A 15038-nucleotide genomic window follows, 5' to 3' on the forward strand; every position below is an offset into this window, starting at 1 on the left:
CTGGTAATTGATCATCGGTGATGGAATAATTGTTACCGATGATATTGAAGATGAATGATGAAAGCTGAGTAGTAGTCTTGTGCTGCTGCTGAGGAGTTTGTCCAGCTGTTTTAGGGTTTGTTCGTGAAATTTTTATTGAAGAAAAAAAAAAGGACTTGAAGCTAGTTAGCTGAGAAGAAGACTTAGCCGCGTAGGGTGTTGCTGCCATAGCCCTAATCCTATATCCAAGACATCTGTCGAAGGATTACAAAGTGAATTCAAAGTCGAGAACATAAGATGACTCCGAGTCACGAGTTGGAGATAATTATTTCACCGATATTTTTGGAGTTGCATGACGGTGTTTGCTTCCAATGTCAATATACGAAGATTATTTGTGTGCCGAGAGAATTAAGATGGATTGAAGTGGTTGTTCAAAGATGAATAATGGTGATCGATCACTGCTGTGTGATACTGGCAGAGAAGATGAAGCCAAATCAGATGTTCTTCACGGAGTGAAGAAGGAAGAGCTCGATGTTTGCTGTGATGGAGCTCGGGTTAAGAAACAGAGATGGCGATGAAGGGATGACGTAGTGAGAAGTGGTCGCTGCTATTTGTGAAGTGAGAGAAGCTCGAGTCTGCAATGAGGTTTTGCCATTAGTTCTTGCTGGTGAAGACGGGATGATGGAGGTGCTAGAAGACTTGGGTCGTGATTAAAATCAAGTTAAACAACTCAGAGATGTTGCTGCCATGATCAAGGGTTGAGGTTTGATGGAAGAAAGAGAAGACCAACAATGGAAGAAACACGAACTAAGTTCGTAGCTGCTAGAGTTTAAAACAGAGAAGGAGTCTGTGGTCAAGACCAGGGACGTACCATTACTGCCCTAAATGGTCACAAGGTCCGTTTAAAAAAAAAAAAAAAAAAAAAAAGTGTTATTGAAAATTTGTAACAGTTTGGGTGTTACAAAGAAGAATCGTTACAGAAGCGTAACGGAAGCAAGTGTGACAGTTCTGTCAGAGGTATTGCAGAAAGCTGTTAAACATGTTGGAAGAAGTGAAGTGTGGTTGAAGAGTTTGTGGCACAAACTTGACGATCACTCAAAGTACTTTCCTAACTAAGATCAAACTCTAAACATAGACACTTTCCTAATATAACTCTCACAATTATGAAGATGGGACCGCAATGTCCTTAAACTACGAAGAGAGGACATAAATGTCCTTAAACTACGAAGAGGACCGAAATGTCCTTAAACTACGAAGATGGGACCGTAATGTCCTTAAACTACGAAGGGGACCGAGATGTCCTAAAACTAAGAAGATGAGACCGTAATGTCCTAAAACTTCCGAAAGGGACCGAGATGTCCTAAAACTATGAAGATGGGACCGAGATGTCCCAAAACTACGAAGGGGACCGAGATGTCCTAAAACTAAGAAGATGAGACCGAAATGTCCTTAAACTACGAAGGGGACCGAAATGTCCTTAAACTACGATCTGAAGATTTTTTTTTTTCACAAAAATGTTGAAAAAAAAAGAAAAAAAAAAACGAAGTTAAATTTCTTTTGTCCAAGATGGGCATTCGTGATCTACATGCTCCATCTTGAGGGAGGGTATTAGGAAATAATATAGGAGATTCTATATTTAGGAGATACGTATATGAAGTTGTGAGAGTTATATTAGGAAAGTGTCTATGTTTAGAGTTTGATCTTAGTTAGGAAAGTACTTTGAGTGATCTCTCTTGCTCGATCCTTAACAGAAACACTAATGCAAGTCAAGTGAAATCCATTGTTATAAAACCCTAACCTAACTTCATACCTCTTTCTTATTTTCTTCTTCGCTTGCTTTTAAGAAAACTATTATGACTCAACTATTTCGATCCAAAACTTGTGGACTTAGAAATAGAAGTAAAGATTTTGATTCAAATCCAAATAGTCCTTGCAGCCATAAAAATGAAGAACAAGAAGAAGATGAATTTGATGATGAAGAAGAAGAAGGATATGAGGAGGAAAGAGAAAATGGATATTGTAGGATGAATCCAATTTCAACACCGTTAATTGTACCAGAATCTAGAGAGAGAAAGAATGAAAATAATCAGCAGTTTCAGATCTTGACAATATGCGTTGCAGCTTTAAGAAAATCAGTAGCTACTTGTGGTGTCGATAAAGAAGAATTTTGTTCCTCGATTGATATTAGTTCTCCCACTAATGTTAAACACGTTTCTCATGTTACATTTGATAGATTTAATGGTTTTCTTGGTCTACCTGTTGAATTCAAACCCAAAGTTCCTACCAGGGTTCCAAGTGCCAGGTTAGTTTTCCTATTTAATCTTTACCTAATTCTGAGTTCTCTATTCTGTCAGTTTGTTATCTACTGTAATAGTAGAAATAATTTGTCATGGTATTTGTTCAACTCTGCCTTATTTCTGAATTTAGATTGAAGAAATGAAGATGAAAATTGAAATTGTTGTTTTTCATTAGTAGTAATACCAAAATTTCTTGCAGTTAGAGATTTCTTCGTGTGGAAGGAAGAGAAAGGAAAAGGCTAGAAATCACATGTGGGATACTTATTAGGCTTTCAGAATTAGAAGTATGCCTTCATCTCACTATTCCTTTTTCAACAACAAAGAAAAGAAAGATTCTTATATAATAAACATCTACATAAATAACATCTCAGCCTTTTAGCCTCAAATTAGGTTACCAAATGCTTGAAATGTTTTTCATTATGTTTTAGTTAAAATATCCACAGAAATCAGTTCCAGATGCTCATGATCCCCCTCATAAAGAGAGGTTTCCTTTAATGTTATTATATTAGCTCTTAATCTTGCACCCCATATGGAACACGCAGACTAATATTTTAGTAACATGCATGAAATTTCTTGGTTACCTGTACGGATGGTTTAGTGTTTTCTGAACTACGTTGACTGCTTAGGGCTAAAAGTACCTATGTATTTCCTTGCGTCTTCTTTGTTTAGTAAGAAGGCAACTTTTAGTAGAATCATAGAAGAACTGGCAACTTACAGAATTATTGTGTGACCTTCTTGGTTTTGTACATTAGTACATCCATTTGTTATTTGTGTTTATATCAAGTTAGTATTATGATCCCTGTCCCCAACATCTCAAAGCAAGCATATCATGCTTTATGTGAGTTATGAAAATGATCTAATTCCCCTATTTGTCTCTTCCTTTTATAGGCTTGAACCCATTTCATGTTCCTTTGTGCAGTTCAAGTGTTTTTGGAGTTTCTTCCGAGTTTATGAAATGTTCGTACGATCACAGAGGAAACAGTGTGCCCACAATTCTCCTCATGATGCAAAGGCGCTTGTACTTGGAAGGGGGTCTTCGAGTATGTTTCTTCTTTTTGTCAAATTGATATTATTTCCACTGGATTTACTACTTAGGCAGACATTTATGCAATTCCCAAATCTTTTCTCTTGTTGTACTTTTAGACCGAAGGAATCTTCCGAATCAACCCTGAACATACCCAAGAAGAGCATGTCAGAGACCAGTTAAACAGGGGAGTTGTGAAGCAGGGAATTGATGTGCATTGCGTGGCAGGTCTAATAAAGGTATTTACTAAGAAAATTCCAATCCTCAACCAGATTTTGTGATGCTTCTTTCAATCTAATTGGACGTAATAAATGCATAGCATGGGTAGTTGAGCTTCAATAGTTAACCGTTTTTTTTGCTCCTTCATGGTTCTCCATTTGTCTGAGCATAACTTCATCAGAGTTCTCTTGTTGCTTTTTCTTCATCATTTTCCTCTTTTTTTTTTTTTTTTTTTTTTTTTTTTTTTTTTTTTTTTTTTTTTTTTTTTTTTTTTTTTTTTTTTTTTTATTATTATTATTATTACAATTATTATGAAGCCAGTCTCGATGACTTTTAGTCCTACTTCTAAGGTAACAACTAGGAATTAGTTTTAATATGCAGTATAATTTCATGTGCTTTGCGAAGTCCAAAGGTTACCTTTGAACTCACAACATGTTTACTTTATCACGTTGTGCCGATATTGAGTTATTTAATTATAATAAATAACTACTGCAACTGCTTTTAAGTTTCCTCGTTAATATTGTTCAGATTTGAGAACTGAACTTTTCTGTTGCTTAAAGGCATGGTTCCGAGAACTTCCCTCAGGGGTACTCGACTCCCTTACACCGGATCAGGTAATGCATTGCAACACAGAGTCAGAGTGTGTGCAACTCGTGATGCTACTGCAGCCTACAGATGCCGCATTGCTTGACTGGGCCATCAATTTGATGGCTGATGTTGTGCAGAACGAGAATCAGAACAAGATGAATGCACGAAACATTGCTATGGTGTTTGCACGTAACATGACACAGGTAACTGAAGTTCTGTTGTTTTGTTTCTCGCTTTTAAGCGTACCACAGTCCTCGGATTTGTAGTCTTCGTAGAGTTTCATCTTCGTGTGCTCTGATGAAGATTCTTAAAACCCAGTTTATCTGGTCCTCTGGATTGGAAGAAAATACCAATCATTGTTTCACTGTTTATACGGAAGCTAGTCTGTTGAAGCAAAAGTTCTCCTTAGAAACCAATTAGAGAGTTTCCCTTCTTGAGGATGACAAGTGATTTTGTGTACTTTTAAAATATGCTCATATGAACGGTCAATACAGTAACTAAAAAGTTCTGTTGCAGATGGCAGATCCCTTGACTGCACTAATTCATGCTGTGCAAGTTATGAATTTTCTGAGAGCGCTTGTTATGAAAACTGTCCGAGAAAGAAAAGAATCTGGTTTCGAGTCTGGGGAGTTATCTTCATGCTCAGAGTTAGCGGAGATCAGTGACCTGCATCCATCATTGTCGGACAGTGAAACTGGTGAATGGTCTTGCAAACGGACAACCAGAGATACCATTTCCTGTGGTTCCTTCTCAGGTGACCTCCTTCATCTTAACCCTAGAAGCAGTTTGGGATCTGCGATTGAGCATTACCACGAAAGGAGTATGAATGATGAAGGACAAACCAGTACGCCTGTCAAGTGCCAAATTAGGACTAAAGAAAATGGGTATAAAGATGATACGAGAGATGCAGAACGTTTCTTGGATAGGTTGAGTTTGAGAAAAGGGGTGAGGAAACTTCGTCAGCACCCTGTGTTTCAGTTGAGTAAATCATTTAGAAAACCCGCAGAAGAAGTTGACATATGAAAGTACAGTTTGGTTTATGGAAGCAGACCCGGCATTAAGGAAAATCCATCAGTGCCTTTGCTTTGAGACACTGGCACAAGGGCCCATTTGTAGCATAGAGACTATTTGCACAAGTTGATTTGTTCTAGCGTAGAGACTATTTGCACAAGTTGATCAGTTGAGTAGAATGAAAATTAAGGGGCATAAGAACATGTTTACATAAGAGTGCAAAGGATATAGTGAACATAAAAGTAGCAGCAAAATGCCCAAGCCTCACTTCTCTTCAAGTGAACTTACTGGACAATTGATTCTTTGGGAAGAATGAAAATTAAGGGGTATAAAATATATTTACATAGGGGTGCAAGGGCTTATTATATACTGACGATAAAAGGGAGCAGCAAAATGCGCAAACCTTACTTCTCTTGAAGTGCACTGAATGGACAATTCCTTTATTTTATTTTCTTTAATCAACTTCGAGTTCTGATTTATTTACTTTTTTAAGTATCTTATATTTATTTAATAGAATAGAGATATATATAATAGGTCTCATAAATTAAGGAGGAATTATATAATCTAGCTTGAGAAATTTCCTAGTTGGTCCAAAAAAAAAAACCCGACCCAAGTTATCCTATAGTCCAGCGTCAAAAATAAATTAATCAGAGGTCCAAAAATGCTTTTGATGTGTGAAAATTACGTTACTGCCCATTATCACTCACGTGTCAAAATCAACCATGTCCCAAAATGACTTGTTTTTCACGATTTTCACTTCATCTTCTTCGTCTCTTCTCAAATTGAGGACTAGGGTGTAATTCTTTACCTGGAAACCCAACACCATCACATGGAAAACTGAAACCTAATTCATAAAAACCAGAATTGAAGATCGAAATCGAAGAAAATTAAAAGAAACCAAATCAGCATAAACCAAAAATCGACGGAAAAACAGATCTACTCACAAAAACCAAACCGAAGGAAAAACAGATCTGCTCACAAAAACCAAACCGAAAACCAGTTATTGCTTAATTTCTGATTTCTCAACAAAAACTATAGATCTTGCCAGAAGAAAAGTTACTGAGAACGAAAAAATAGTCACAGTAAGAAAGATCAACATATTAATCATAAGTAATTGAAGAACTGAGTCTAGTAAGATCAAAAATGAAGAGAACTGTTGTTGCTCCTTCACAACAAACGGAAAAACGTTATTACTCCTTAACCAACTAAAAGGAAGAAAGCTAATTTACCCAAAAAAAAAGGTGCAATTTCTAAATCTAAATTCACTTCTACAAAGAAATTACATATGAATATATATTGTTGTATTATGTAAAACCCTCTTTTATGTATCAATACATATCAATATGTATTGTGGTATTGCGTACATATGAATATGTATTATCTTGTGTATGCATCAACACATATCAATAATCATTGAATATACATATCATTGATGCGGTACGTATAATTATGTATTACATAGACTCCAAGCCTTAGTTTATGATCTTACAATACATATTAATATGGACTAGGTTTCTGATGCTTAAATACCAACAATATGTTTTGCCAATACATATTGAGATGTACTAGGTTTCTGATGCTTGAATACCAAAAATATGTTTTCGGCAGTACATATTGATATGTATGTAGTGATGAAAGAAAAACATATTTTTGATGATAGAATGCCAATTTTTTGACAGTACATATCCAACAATACATACTTATATGCATTAATAAAAAGGTAATTTTTGTGATGCTTGAATGCCAATTATATGTTTCAACAATTGATATCCAACAGTAAAAATTGATATGTACTCTTATCTTACAGTATATATCTATTTGGAGACTTAAATACTGGCAATACATATCTTCCTGTAGTGTAAAACCTGGCGCAAAGAAAATTATGCCAGAAATATTCCTCAACCAACTTTAGTACAATGTAAGCGTGGTACATATTGATATGCCTGAAATATAACTTAGCCAACTTTAGTACATATTGATACGTGTTGAGTGATAACCCCAGTACATATTGATATGTACTGGGTATCAGACTCTTCAAGTTGATGAGATAATTCCATCTGTCTCTGCCATCCTTGATGCGTGCAAATTCTCTGACCCCAATAACTTGTTTGTTGTATCTCCAACGACCATAGATACAGTTATTGCTTCTTTATTGAATTTGAGCTTTTTCATACCAAATTTGAATTTTAACATGGTTTTTACTCTTTACCATGCACTTTGATGCAATTATTATTCGCCTTCCTGGTTGAGGCCTGACTCATCAAGCTTGTGGCAAACAAAAGAATGAATTATGTGATTTTGAACTAAAGGTATGCAACATAAAAATGGCGGACATTAGTTAACTCACGTCTCAGATACCAGTACAAGATTCAAAAACGTGCATACCCTACCAACCACAAAATGTAATGAGTGCTAAATATGAGCAGTTGGTTTGCTCACCTACTGTAACATACAAGCGCAAATAGCAACCATTGAGTCACTTTATGATGTTCAAATATGTTAAGAAAACTCTGGTTCATAGCCATAATCACTTGGGTCAACCTCTTTTCTTGTACATACAGCCCAAATCAGTTCCAAAAATCAGCTTTTGCAGTATTAGAAATCATTAGAATAAACAAAAACCGCAAAGCAAATGGTCAAGAGGAACTCCTTTAGCTGCATAATTTCAAATCAGATGAATGAAACAATACCTTCATGGATCAAGAAATCCTCCTCCCATTATTTGGCTCTATGTGAACAATACATTCATTTACTAGAGACCTTGGAGGAACTGTCTCTCTCTCAAGAACCAAATGTACTTCTTAACTCTTTAGGATGTCTCATAATGTTTAGGAATGCCTTCTTGGTTTCGAACCTACTCAAATCATACCAATAAAACAGCCAAGACAAGGATGTATATGTTAAGAACTAATTTACAAGAAAATAAAATATTGGAATCCAATAAATTTAAAAAAAAAACAAGAAGTGAATACATGCTTACCTGTGAGTGAAAAACCAGTATATATCAACATGTACCAAGTGAAAATACAATACATATCGATATGTATCGAGTAAAAATCCAGTACATATTGATATGTACCACCACCAAATCAACCTCATATGTAGGTTAATTTAGTTCCAACCACCGGTGAACTTCCCCATATTGTAACTTTGTTTCATTTCCTCATGACTTCAGCGGTAGCCTTATTTCATCCAGAATTAACTTCACATATTAGGCTCACATAATGTTCTGAACTAGGATTTCAAAGACAACTTCCATCCGCTCCATTAGCAATTTTCTAGCACATTTGTAATTAAATGCATTCCCGACAAACCTAGGAAACACATGCATTGGAAGTTCTCGAAACTGAAACTATTCATTTTTTTGTACATTTTCCAAACTATGGTAAGATACAAAATGAAATGTGCTACCTGTGTAACATTTTCCTTGCTGCTAACTTCTTTGATTACATTCATCTCTCTGTCATCTTGAGAACAATCAATTGATTTTAAAATTTATTGTTTTGGGACAAAATTCACATCATTATCTTAATTCTCCATCTATCCACCATTAAGAGTTAATCATCAGAAATAGAATTAATAAAGAACTAAGTTTTTCCTTGAACAGTGACAACATGAATCATGCGATGTCTTGCATACCCTCACAAACAGATGAAAACGACCAACTAGTATCATCTCCATGAACAAAGTTGCAAATATTCAAAATAAAAACTTAAAAATGAAACTATTGAATTAGTTTTATAAGCAAGTATTCTATCCTCACCAACATCTTCATATTTATTGTCGATTGTAAAATTCATTAGATATCTAAAAAATAAAACTAAAAAACATTAAGAAATTAAAACCAAAAATAGATTAAATTAACAAAAAAAATAAAATGAAATCAAACTAACCGGAAACAGGATGACCGATAATCATCACTTCAGTCGACTAAATCATATCGTTTGAATAAATAACCTTCGTTTCCCACCATCAAATATTGAAATCCAGATGAATAATAAGTTTAAAAAGTTTAGAAAAAACCCTTGATGAATCTACATATTTATCTTATTTTTCTCATCTAATCAATTATTGAATCTTCTTATTCTTTATTATCACTTGCTTGCGCTCTTCTTTTCTCCATCACGGAGATTCATTCAAGAGAAAAAAAAAATATCCGCCACAAAGCTGAGATCCAGAAATTAAAAACTGGTGAAAAGGGAAATTTGGGCGTTTTGTGAATTTTAAAAATACACCTTAAATGACTTGCACGTGCTCTGGACCTGGAGTTAAGTTTCTTGGTTCAAAAACATGTTTTTGGATAGTAAAACTAATTGGCGGGTGGACTACACGTATATGGGTCCTCTAGGATTGGATTAACCAGTAATTCCTAGATCTAGCTTTTGTGGAGGTTCACAAGCTGAAGTGAGCGAAAATATGGTTCACAGAGGGATTCTCTTTTTTGCTTGATTCCTTTTGTGAATCACATCTACAAACGAAGAACGGTTATGCGTGTAAGACAAGAAAAAACACGATATTATTAGGCGTTTTTAATTTTTGGTGGGTTTGTTTGTAGAATCCACGATTTGGAGGATTTATAATCTCATGGGATTACAAATTATGGGATTCATGTAAATTCCTCGTGTGTTTGGTAACTCATTTACAATCCCTAGGATTCATAGAATTTATCAGTTTTGAAGTCCATGTTGGTATTACCCTCAGAATCTTAAAATTGTATGTATATGGGATTTAAAGTTAAAAAAAGTGGGTCCATAAATCCCTTGATAAGTTTCCAAGCAAATCTTAGGGGGAAAGGTCGGACTCCATATGGAGGATTTGCTGGCAAACTGATAGGGATTTGGGCAACCAAACATACCGAAGAAAATATAATTCCACCAAATCTCATGGATTCATAAATCCCACCTTTAAAATTCAACGTCCAAACCCACCATTTATGTCTCTTTTTTTTTAATACAAAAAACGAGATAACTACCAAAAACTGAATTGGCAGTTACTCAATAGTTACAAGACCAACTGTTGGGCTGTCGACAACACCAAACATTGGTATAACTACACAAGAGTTTTCTAGAATATGAGGATTTATCTCTACGGATTGAATCTGATTAAGCAAATACAAAAGATTTGGTCTTTTCCAATTAAAGTTTTCTAAACCATTATAGTAAAAAGTTATTGATGCAGGACAAAATATGGGAATTAAATAGTATTGGTATTTTCGTTTTTATTATCTAGTTAAATCTTAGGAAGTATCTAGAATATCTATTTTTCGAGTTTTATTAGCTTAGGGATGTCTTAGTTATCTTAGATAACAAGTTTTAGGATTCTTGTAGGCTATTTTCATGTCCAGGAAGTTATTTATATGAAGAGCTCCATGGGCTACGACTTAAGTAGTTTTTGATCATCATTTTTAATATGACTTTGATGTCTTTTATGAGTTTCTACCCTAGAACTCAGATTTATCGAAGTTCCGCTTGAATCTACCCTACTCTACTCTACTGTTTTTTTTTACATCATGGAGAGGAATCTATTGGAGTTAGTTGCGATGAAGCGTCAGATTGAAGACTTGTGGCGAATAATTGTTAAAGCAATTCAACACAGAAAACTTATGGAAGCCCGTATGGAGATCCCAGAAGGCAACCATGCATCTGTTGAATTGTCGGAAGGCAATCAAGAGGATTATCTTTTTACTGATTATATACCTATTGAATTACCCGAAGGTAGTCAAGAGGATTATCTTATTACTAATGTTCTGAGATTTGATGAGGTTTCTGAGGATAATGATCATGAACGCGACACTTCAGATCTATTAGAAGGAGATTATGAAGATGATGCACATGAGGCGTTATTATTCTCAGTCAATGAGAATGACAAACATCTAGTTGTCGTGGATTGGGACTTACCACCAGTCTATGATACTTATCCGGATGATGAGATGAGGCACGGAGAAGATTGTACTGATACATTCGTGGAGGATCACATACTAGGTGACTCCACATTAAACAATTTTAGTTCAACATCAGATTGTTACAAGGAAGAATTTTGCCGTAAAGAAACTTGGAGTACCGGCAAACCTCGTGGGCTAATTTTCTCTAACAGTGGGAGGGATACAGTGACTAAAGATTCTCTTGCAATGAACATCCATTATTCAAGAGAGCGTGTAAAGTCTTGTTATCAGTTGGTGCCACAAGTTAACCCATATGCTATCCAAAGGCGCGAGGACTCAAGAAAAATAGATCAACTTATTGTTTTTGTCTTTGATCGTGGCAAATCAAGACAGATACCATGTGAAGATAAGTTGGGTGGTCTTATTACCAAAGGCATGTTTTGGGTAAACCGACCAGAAGACGCAATGTGAAAATTAGTGGTCACTACAATCACGAAGTACACCATTATCACCACTAATGGTATGGTTTTTGTGTTTGATCGTGGGAAATCTAAACACGCATCATATGATATGTTAAGCAAAATTTCTTGTCCACTTCATTTTAGAATCTTTAAGATTATTGGTTTTATTTTTGATCGCGGAAAAGCGAAAGAGACCACATGAGGCACTGAAAATCACTTTTTCAATGTTGCTTTAAAGAATTCGCAAGGTTACTGTTTGACCAGGAAATAGAGAAGTTCGAGTTCGACTATTTTATGCAAAAGATACACAAGAGAACCACAAAGGAAAAATTCAAGGTCGAATTTTTTTCTCTAAAAAGGGAAGAATGATGCAGGACAAAATATGTGAATTAAATATTATTGGTATTTTCGTTTTTATTATTTAGTTAAATCTTAGGAAGTATATAGAGTTTTATTAGCTTAGGGATGTCGTAGTTATCTTAGATAATAAGTTTTAGGGTTCTGGTAGGCTATTTTCATGGCCAGGAAGTTATCTATATACAAAGCTCCATGGGATACGACTTAAGTAGTTTTTGATTATCAATTTTAATACGACTTTAATGTCTTTTATGAGTTTCTACCCTAGAACTCAGATTTATCGAAGTTCCGCTTGAATCTACCCTATTCTATCCTACTCTATTGGTTTTTCCCCACCAGCTATGCTATGAAGTTTAACTGCCTTAGAATTCTGTTGTCTATTGATTTTTGTCAGCTTTACCAAGACAAAAGAGATTGCATCAAAATTACCATCTCTGATTTGATGGTATACCTGGTTGAACCTTTGTTGTAGTTCAGTTTGATAGAGATCTTGTATTTCTGCTAGAGTTGTATTATCTTCTGCCTGGAAATCAACATTCAATCTCTGCATTTCTTTGGCTCATTGAATGGCTAGTTCTACTCCTCTTCTGGTTCTTTCAACTCCAGTGATTGTGTCTTTGACGTTCCTTGCTCCAACGCATGTACCTGCATATTCCATGGCAATTAGAGCAAAGTTAGTAAAGGAATCAGTATTAGCATTGCTCCATATTTATTTGGCTCATGTAGCTAATGCTGATTGTAATTCCAATTTTTTCTCTATGGTTGTTAGTCTTTCTATTCTCAGCTGGTCCTCCTTTCTATAGTACAGATCATTCAGAATATGAGCTTGGTTGTGCATGACTCTGTTAAAGGAGCAGAGGTGTTGGATAATTCTTTTGACAGTTATGCTTGCAGAAGGTTTTATCTTGTTGAAGACAAAGTCACATCTAGCTTTTCATATAAACCAGCAGATAGTTTCACAAATTGGTATCCAGTCGTTGTGCAGATTGTAAGGTTGGAACCAGCTATTTAGCCAATCCGTGAAACTTTTGATGTTGCCGAAAAGCTGGTGTTGATGGCCAAAGAGATTTCTCCAGACATCAGAAGCATAAGGATAAGAAATGAGTGTGTAAGTGATGTCTTCTCCAGCATTGTTGCAGATGGTACATGTAGAATCAATATAGCTGAGAATACTGGCAGCTTTAGCATTTGTTGGAAGAAAGCCCTGAGCACATTTCCAAATGAACATCTGGATAGAGGATGAAGTGTCAAGCTTCCAGATCTTGCTCCATGGTGGGTTTTGAATATCATTTTTTTACTTGTCTTGAATTTTCCGGTCATGCAGAAATTTGACAAAGAATCTACCATTTTCAGTTAGGCTCCAGGTTATGGAATCCTCTTTTTGGATATTTATGTTAGTGTTCTTGATTGCTTTTTGATCTTGTTCAATGAACCAAAGTTTAACAATTTCCATATCCCACTCTCCACTGTTTTTGATGAGCTGGTTGACATTAATGAGAGTATCTGGACACTGAGCAGGCTTGGTGGGGATATCATCTTTTTGGTTTATCCATCTATCTCCCCGTGTTTTGATTTGTTTACCATCACCAATCTCCACTTGTAGTATCTTTGAATGTTTGGTATCCCTTCAAGAATTCCTTTCCACAACTAAGAGTCTGATCTTTTTGGTTTTGTGTCCATTCTGATGATATGGTCATTGTTGAAGTGATTAGCTTTCATGGTTGTAGACCATAGAGAATCAGGTTTTGAGATGAGCCTCAAAGCAATTCTTGTTATCATAGCACTATTGAAAAATTCCATGTTTTTCTGAAGCCAAGGCCACCCAATTCCTTTGGTTTACATACACTGCTCCAAGCTATGTAGAATAAACCTTTTGGCTTTCCAGGGTCTTTTTTCCATGAAAGTTTCTTTGAATTTTATCTGATACGTCTTTTTTGGTATCTTGAAACAGTTCATCTGATAAATACTTGATGTAGAAGTGACAATGTTTATCATAGTAGCTCTGCCATTTGGGGATAAATTTCCACTTTTCCAACCAGCAAGTCTGAGCCTAAACTTGTCAATGCATTCTTACTCTTATTGGTGAATAGTGGAGATCATAAATACTTATCCTTGGGATATATTTGTTGAACTCTCATGAAGGTGCTTATAGAATTAGAAATTTGAGGATCAATGTTCCTACTAAAGAATATACCAGATTTGAAGAAGTTGATCATTTTTCTAGAAGAAGCGTTAAAATTATTGAAGATGTTTACCAACCTGTTGCATTCCTCCATATTTACTTTGCAGAAAACCATGCAATCATCAACAAAAAGTAGATGATTTCTAGCAAGAGCATTATTGATGACTTTTTTTCCATGTATTAGCCCATCATGTTCCGCTTGCATTATACTTCTAGATAAAGCTTCCATGCAAAATAGACATAGATAAGGAGATATGGGGTCTCCTTATCTTAGACCTCTTGAAGGTTTGAAGAATTTTCCAGGAGCACCATTCACTAGGACAACCAGACTAGTAGTGGAAAAGCATTGGTTCATTATATTGTACCATTTGTCACGGAATCCCATTTTTCTCACAATAGCCAGAAGGAAGTTCCAGTCCACTCTATCAAAAGCTTTAGCCATATCAATTTTTATTCCCATCAGGCATTTGTCCCCCTTCTTGCCATACCTTGTGTTCATATGATGAATGATTTCATGTGCTATTGCAATGTTGTCAGAGATTTGTCTTCCATGAATAAAAACATATTGAAAGAGGGAGATGAGCTTAGGTAGGAGATATTTAAGTCTCTGAGCAATGAGTTTGGATATAATTTTATAGGTTGTACTACACAGGGAAATGAGTCTAAAATGAGTAGGATTGGGGCTTTGTCACCTTCCATGATAAAAAGGATATTCTTAATTTCAAGAGCACCAGGTATAGATATGAGGTGTTCATTTTCAGCAGCAGTTATGGAAGTAGGTATAAGGTTGATGATATCAGGGTTGATGTTTATAGAATCAGCAATGTCCATTTTCTTAAAATGAGCTGTGAAGGATGCAGAAATCTCAGAGCTGTCAGTTATCCAATTTACTTTTTCATCCTTAATGACCTTAATCTTGTTTCTTCTCATCATCTTTCTGAAGATTCATATAAGAATTTGGTGTTTCTGTCTCCTAACTTTATGGTTTGATCCCTGCTTGTAGTTTTCCAAAAACTTTCTTGAATCTTGTACCAATGTT

The 15038-nt window shown here is 35.5% G+C and overlaps 1 protein-coding gene across 1 annotated transcript; it reads left to right on the forward strand.

Annotated features, from left to right (window-relative positions):
* The first annotated feature begins 1771 nt into the window (after nt 1-1771).
* On the forward strand, nt 1772-5601 carry LOC113297678 (rho GTPase-activating protein 5-like). Its single transcript, XM_026546236.1, has 5 exons — nt 1772-2281; nt 3196-3316; nt 3420-3539; nt 4080-4310; nt 4624-5601. The coding sequence occupies exons 1-5, from the start codon at nt 1833-1835 to the stop codon at nt 5128-5130; spliced, it is 1428 nt and encodes a 475-aa protein (XP_026402021.1). The 5' UTR covers nt 1772-1832; the 3' UTR covers nt 5131-5601.
* Nucleotides 5602-15038: the final 9437 nt, after the last annotated feature.

The sequence above is a fragment of the Papaver somniferum genome, chromosome 7 (assembly GCF_003573695.1).
Source record: "Papaver somniferum cultivar HN1 chromosome 7, ASM357369v1, whole genome shotgun sequence".
Taxonomy (NCBI): domain Eukaryota; kingdom Viridiplantae; phylum Streptophyta; class Magnoliopsida; order Ranunculales; family Papaveraceae; genus Papaver; species Papaver somniferum.

Bases quoted from the DNA above. Each gene is read 5' to 3' on its own strand.
- LOC113297678 (XM_026546236.1), top strand. From the start codon at position 1,833: ATGACTCAACTATTTCGATCCAAAACTTGTGGACTTAGAAATAGAAGT. The intron at 3,317-3,419 runs GTATGTTTCTTC...TTGTACTTTTAG, and splicing joins ACTTGGAAGGGGGTCTTCGA to ACCGAAGGAATCTTCCGAAT. The intron at 4,311-4,623 runs GTAACTGAAGTT...GTTCTGTTGCAG, and splicing joins TTGCACGTAACATGACACAG to ATGGCAGATCCCTTGACTGC.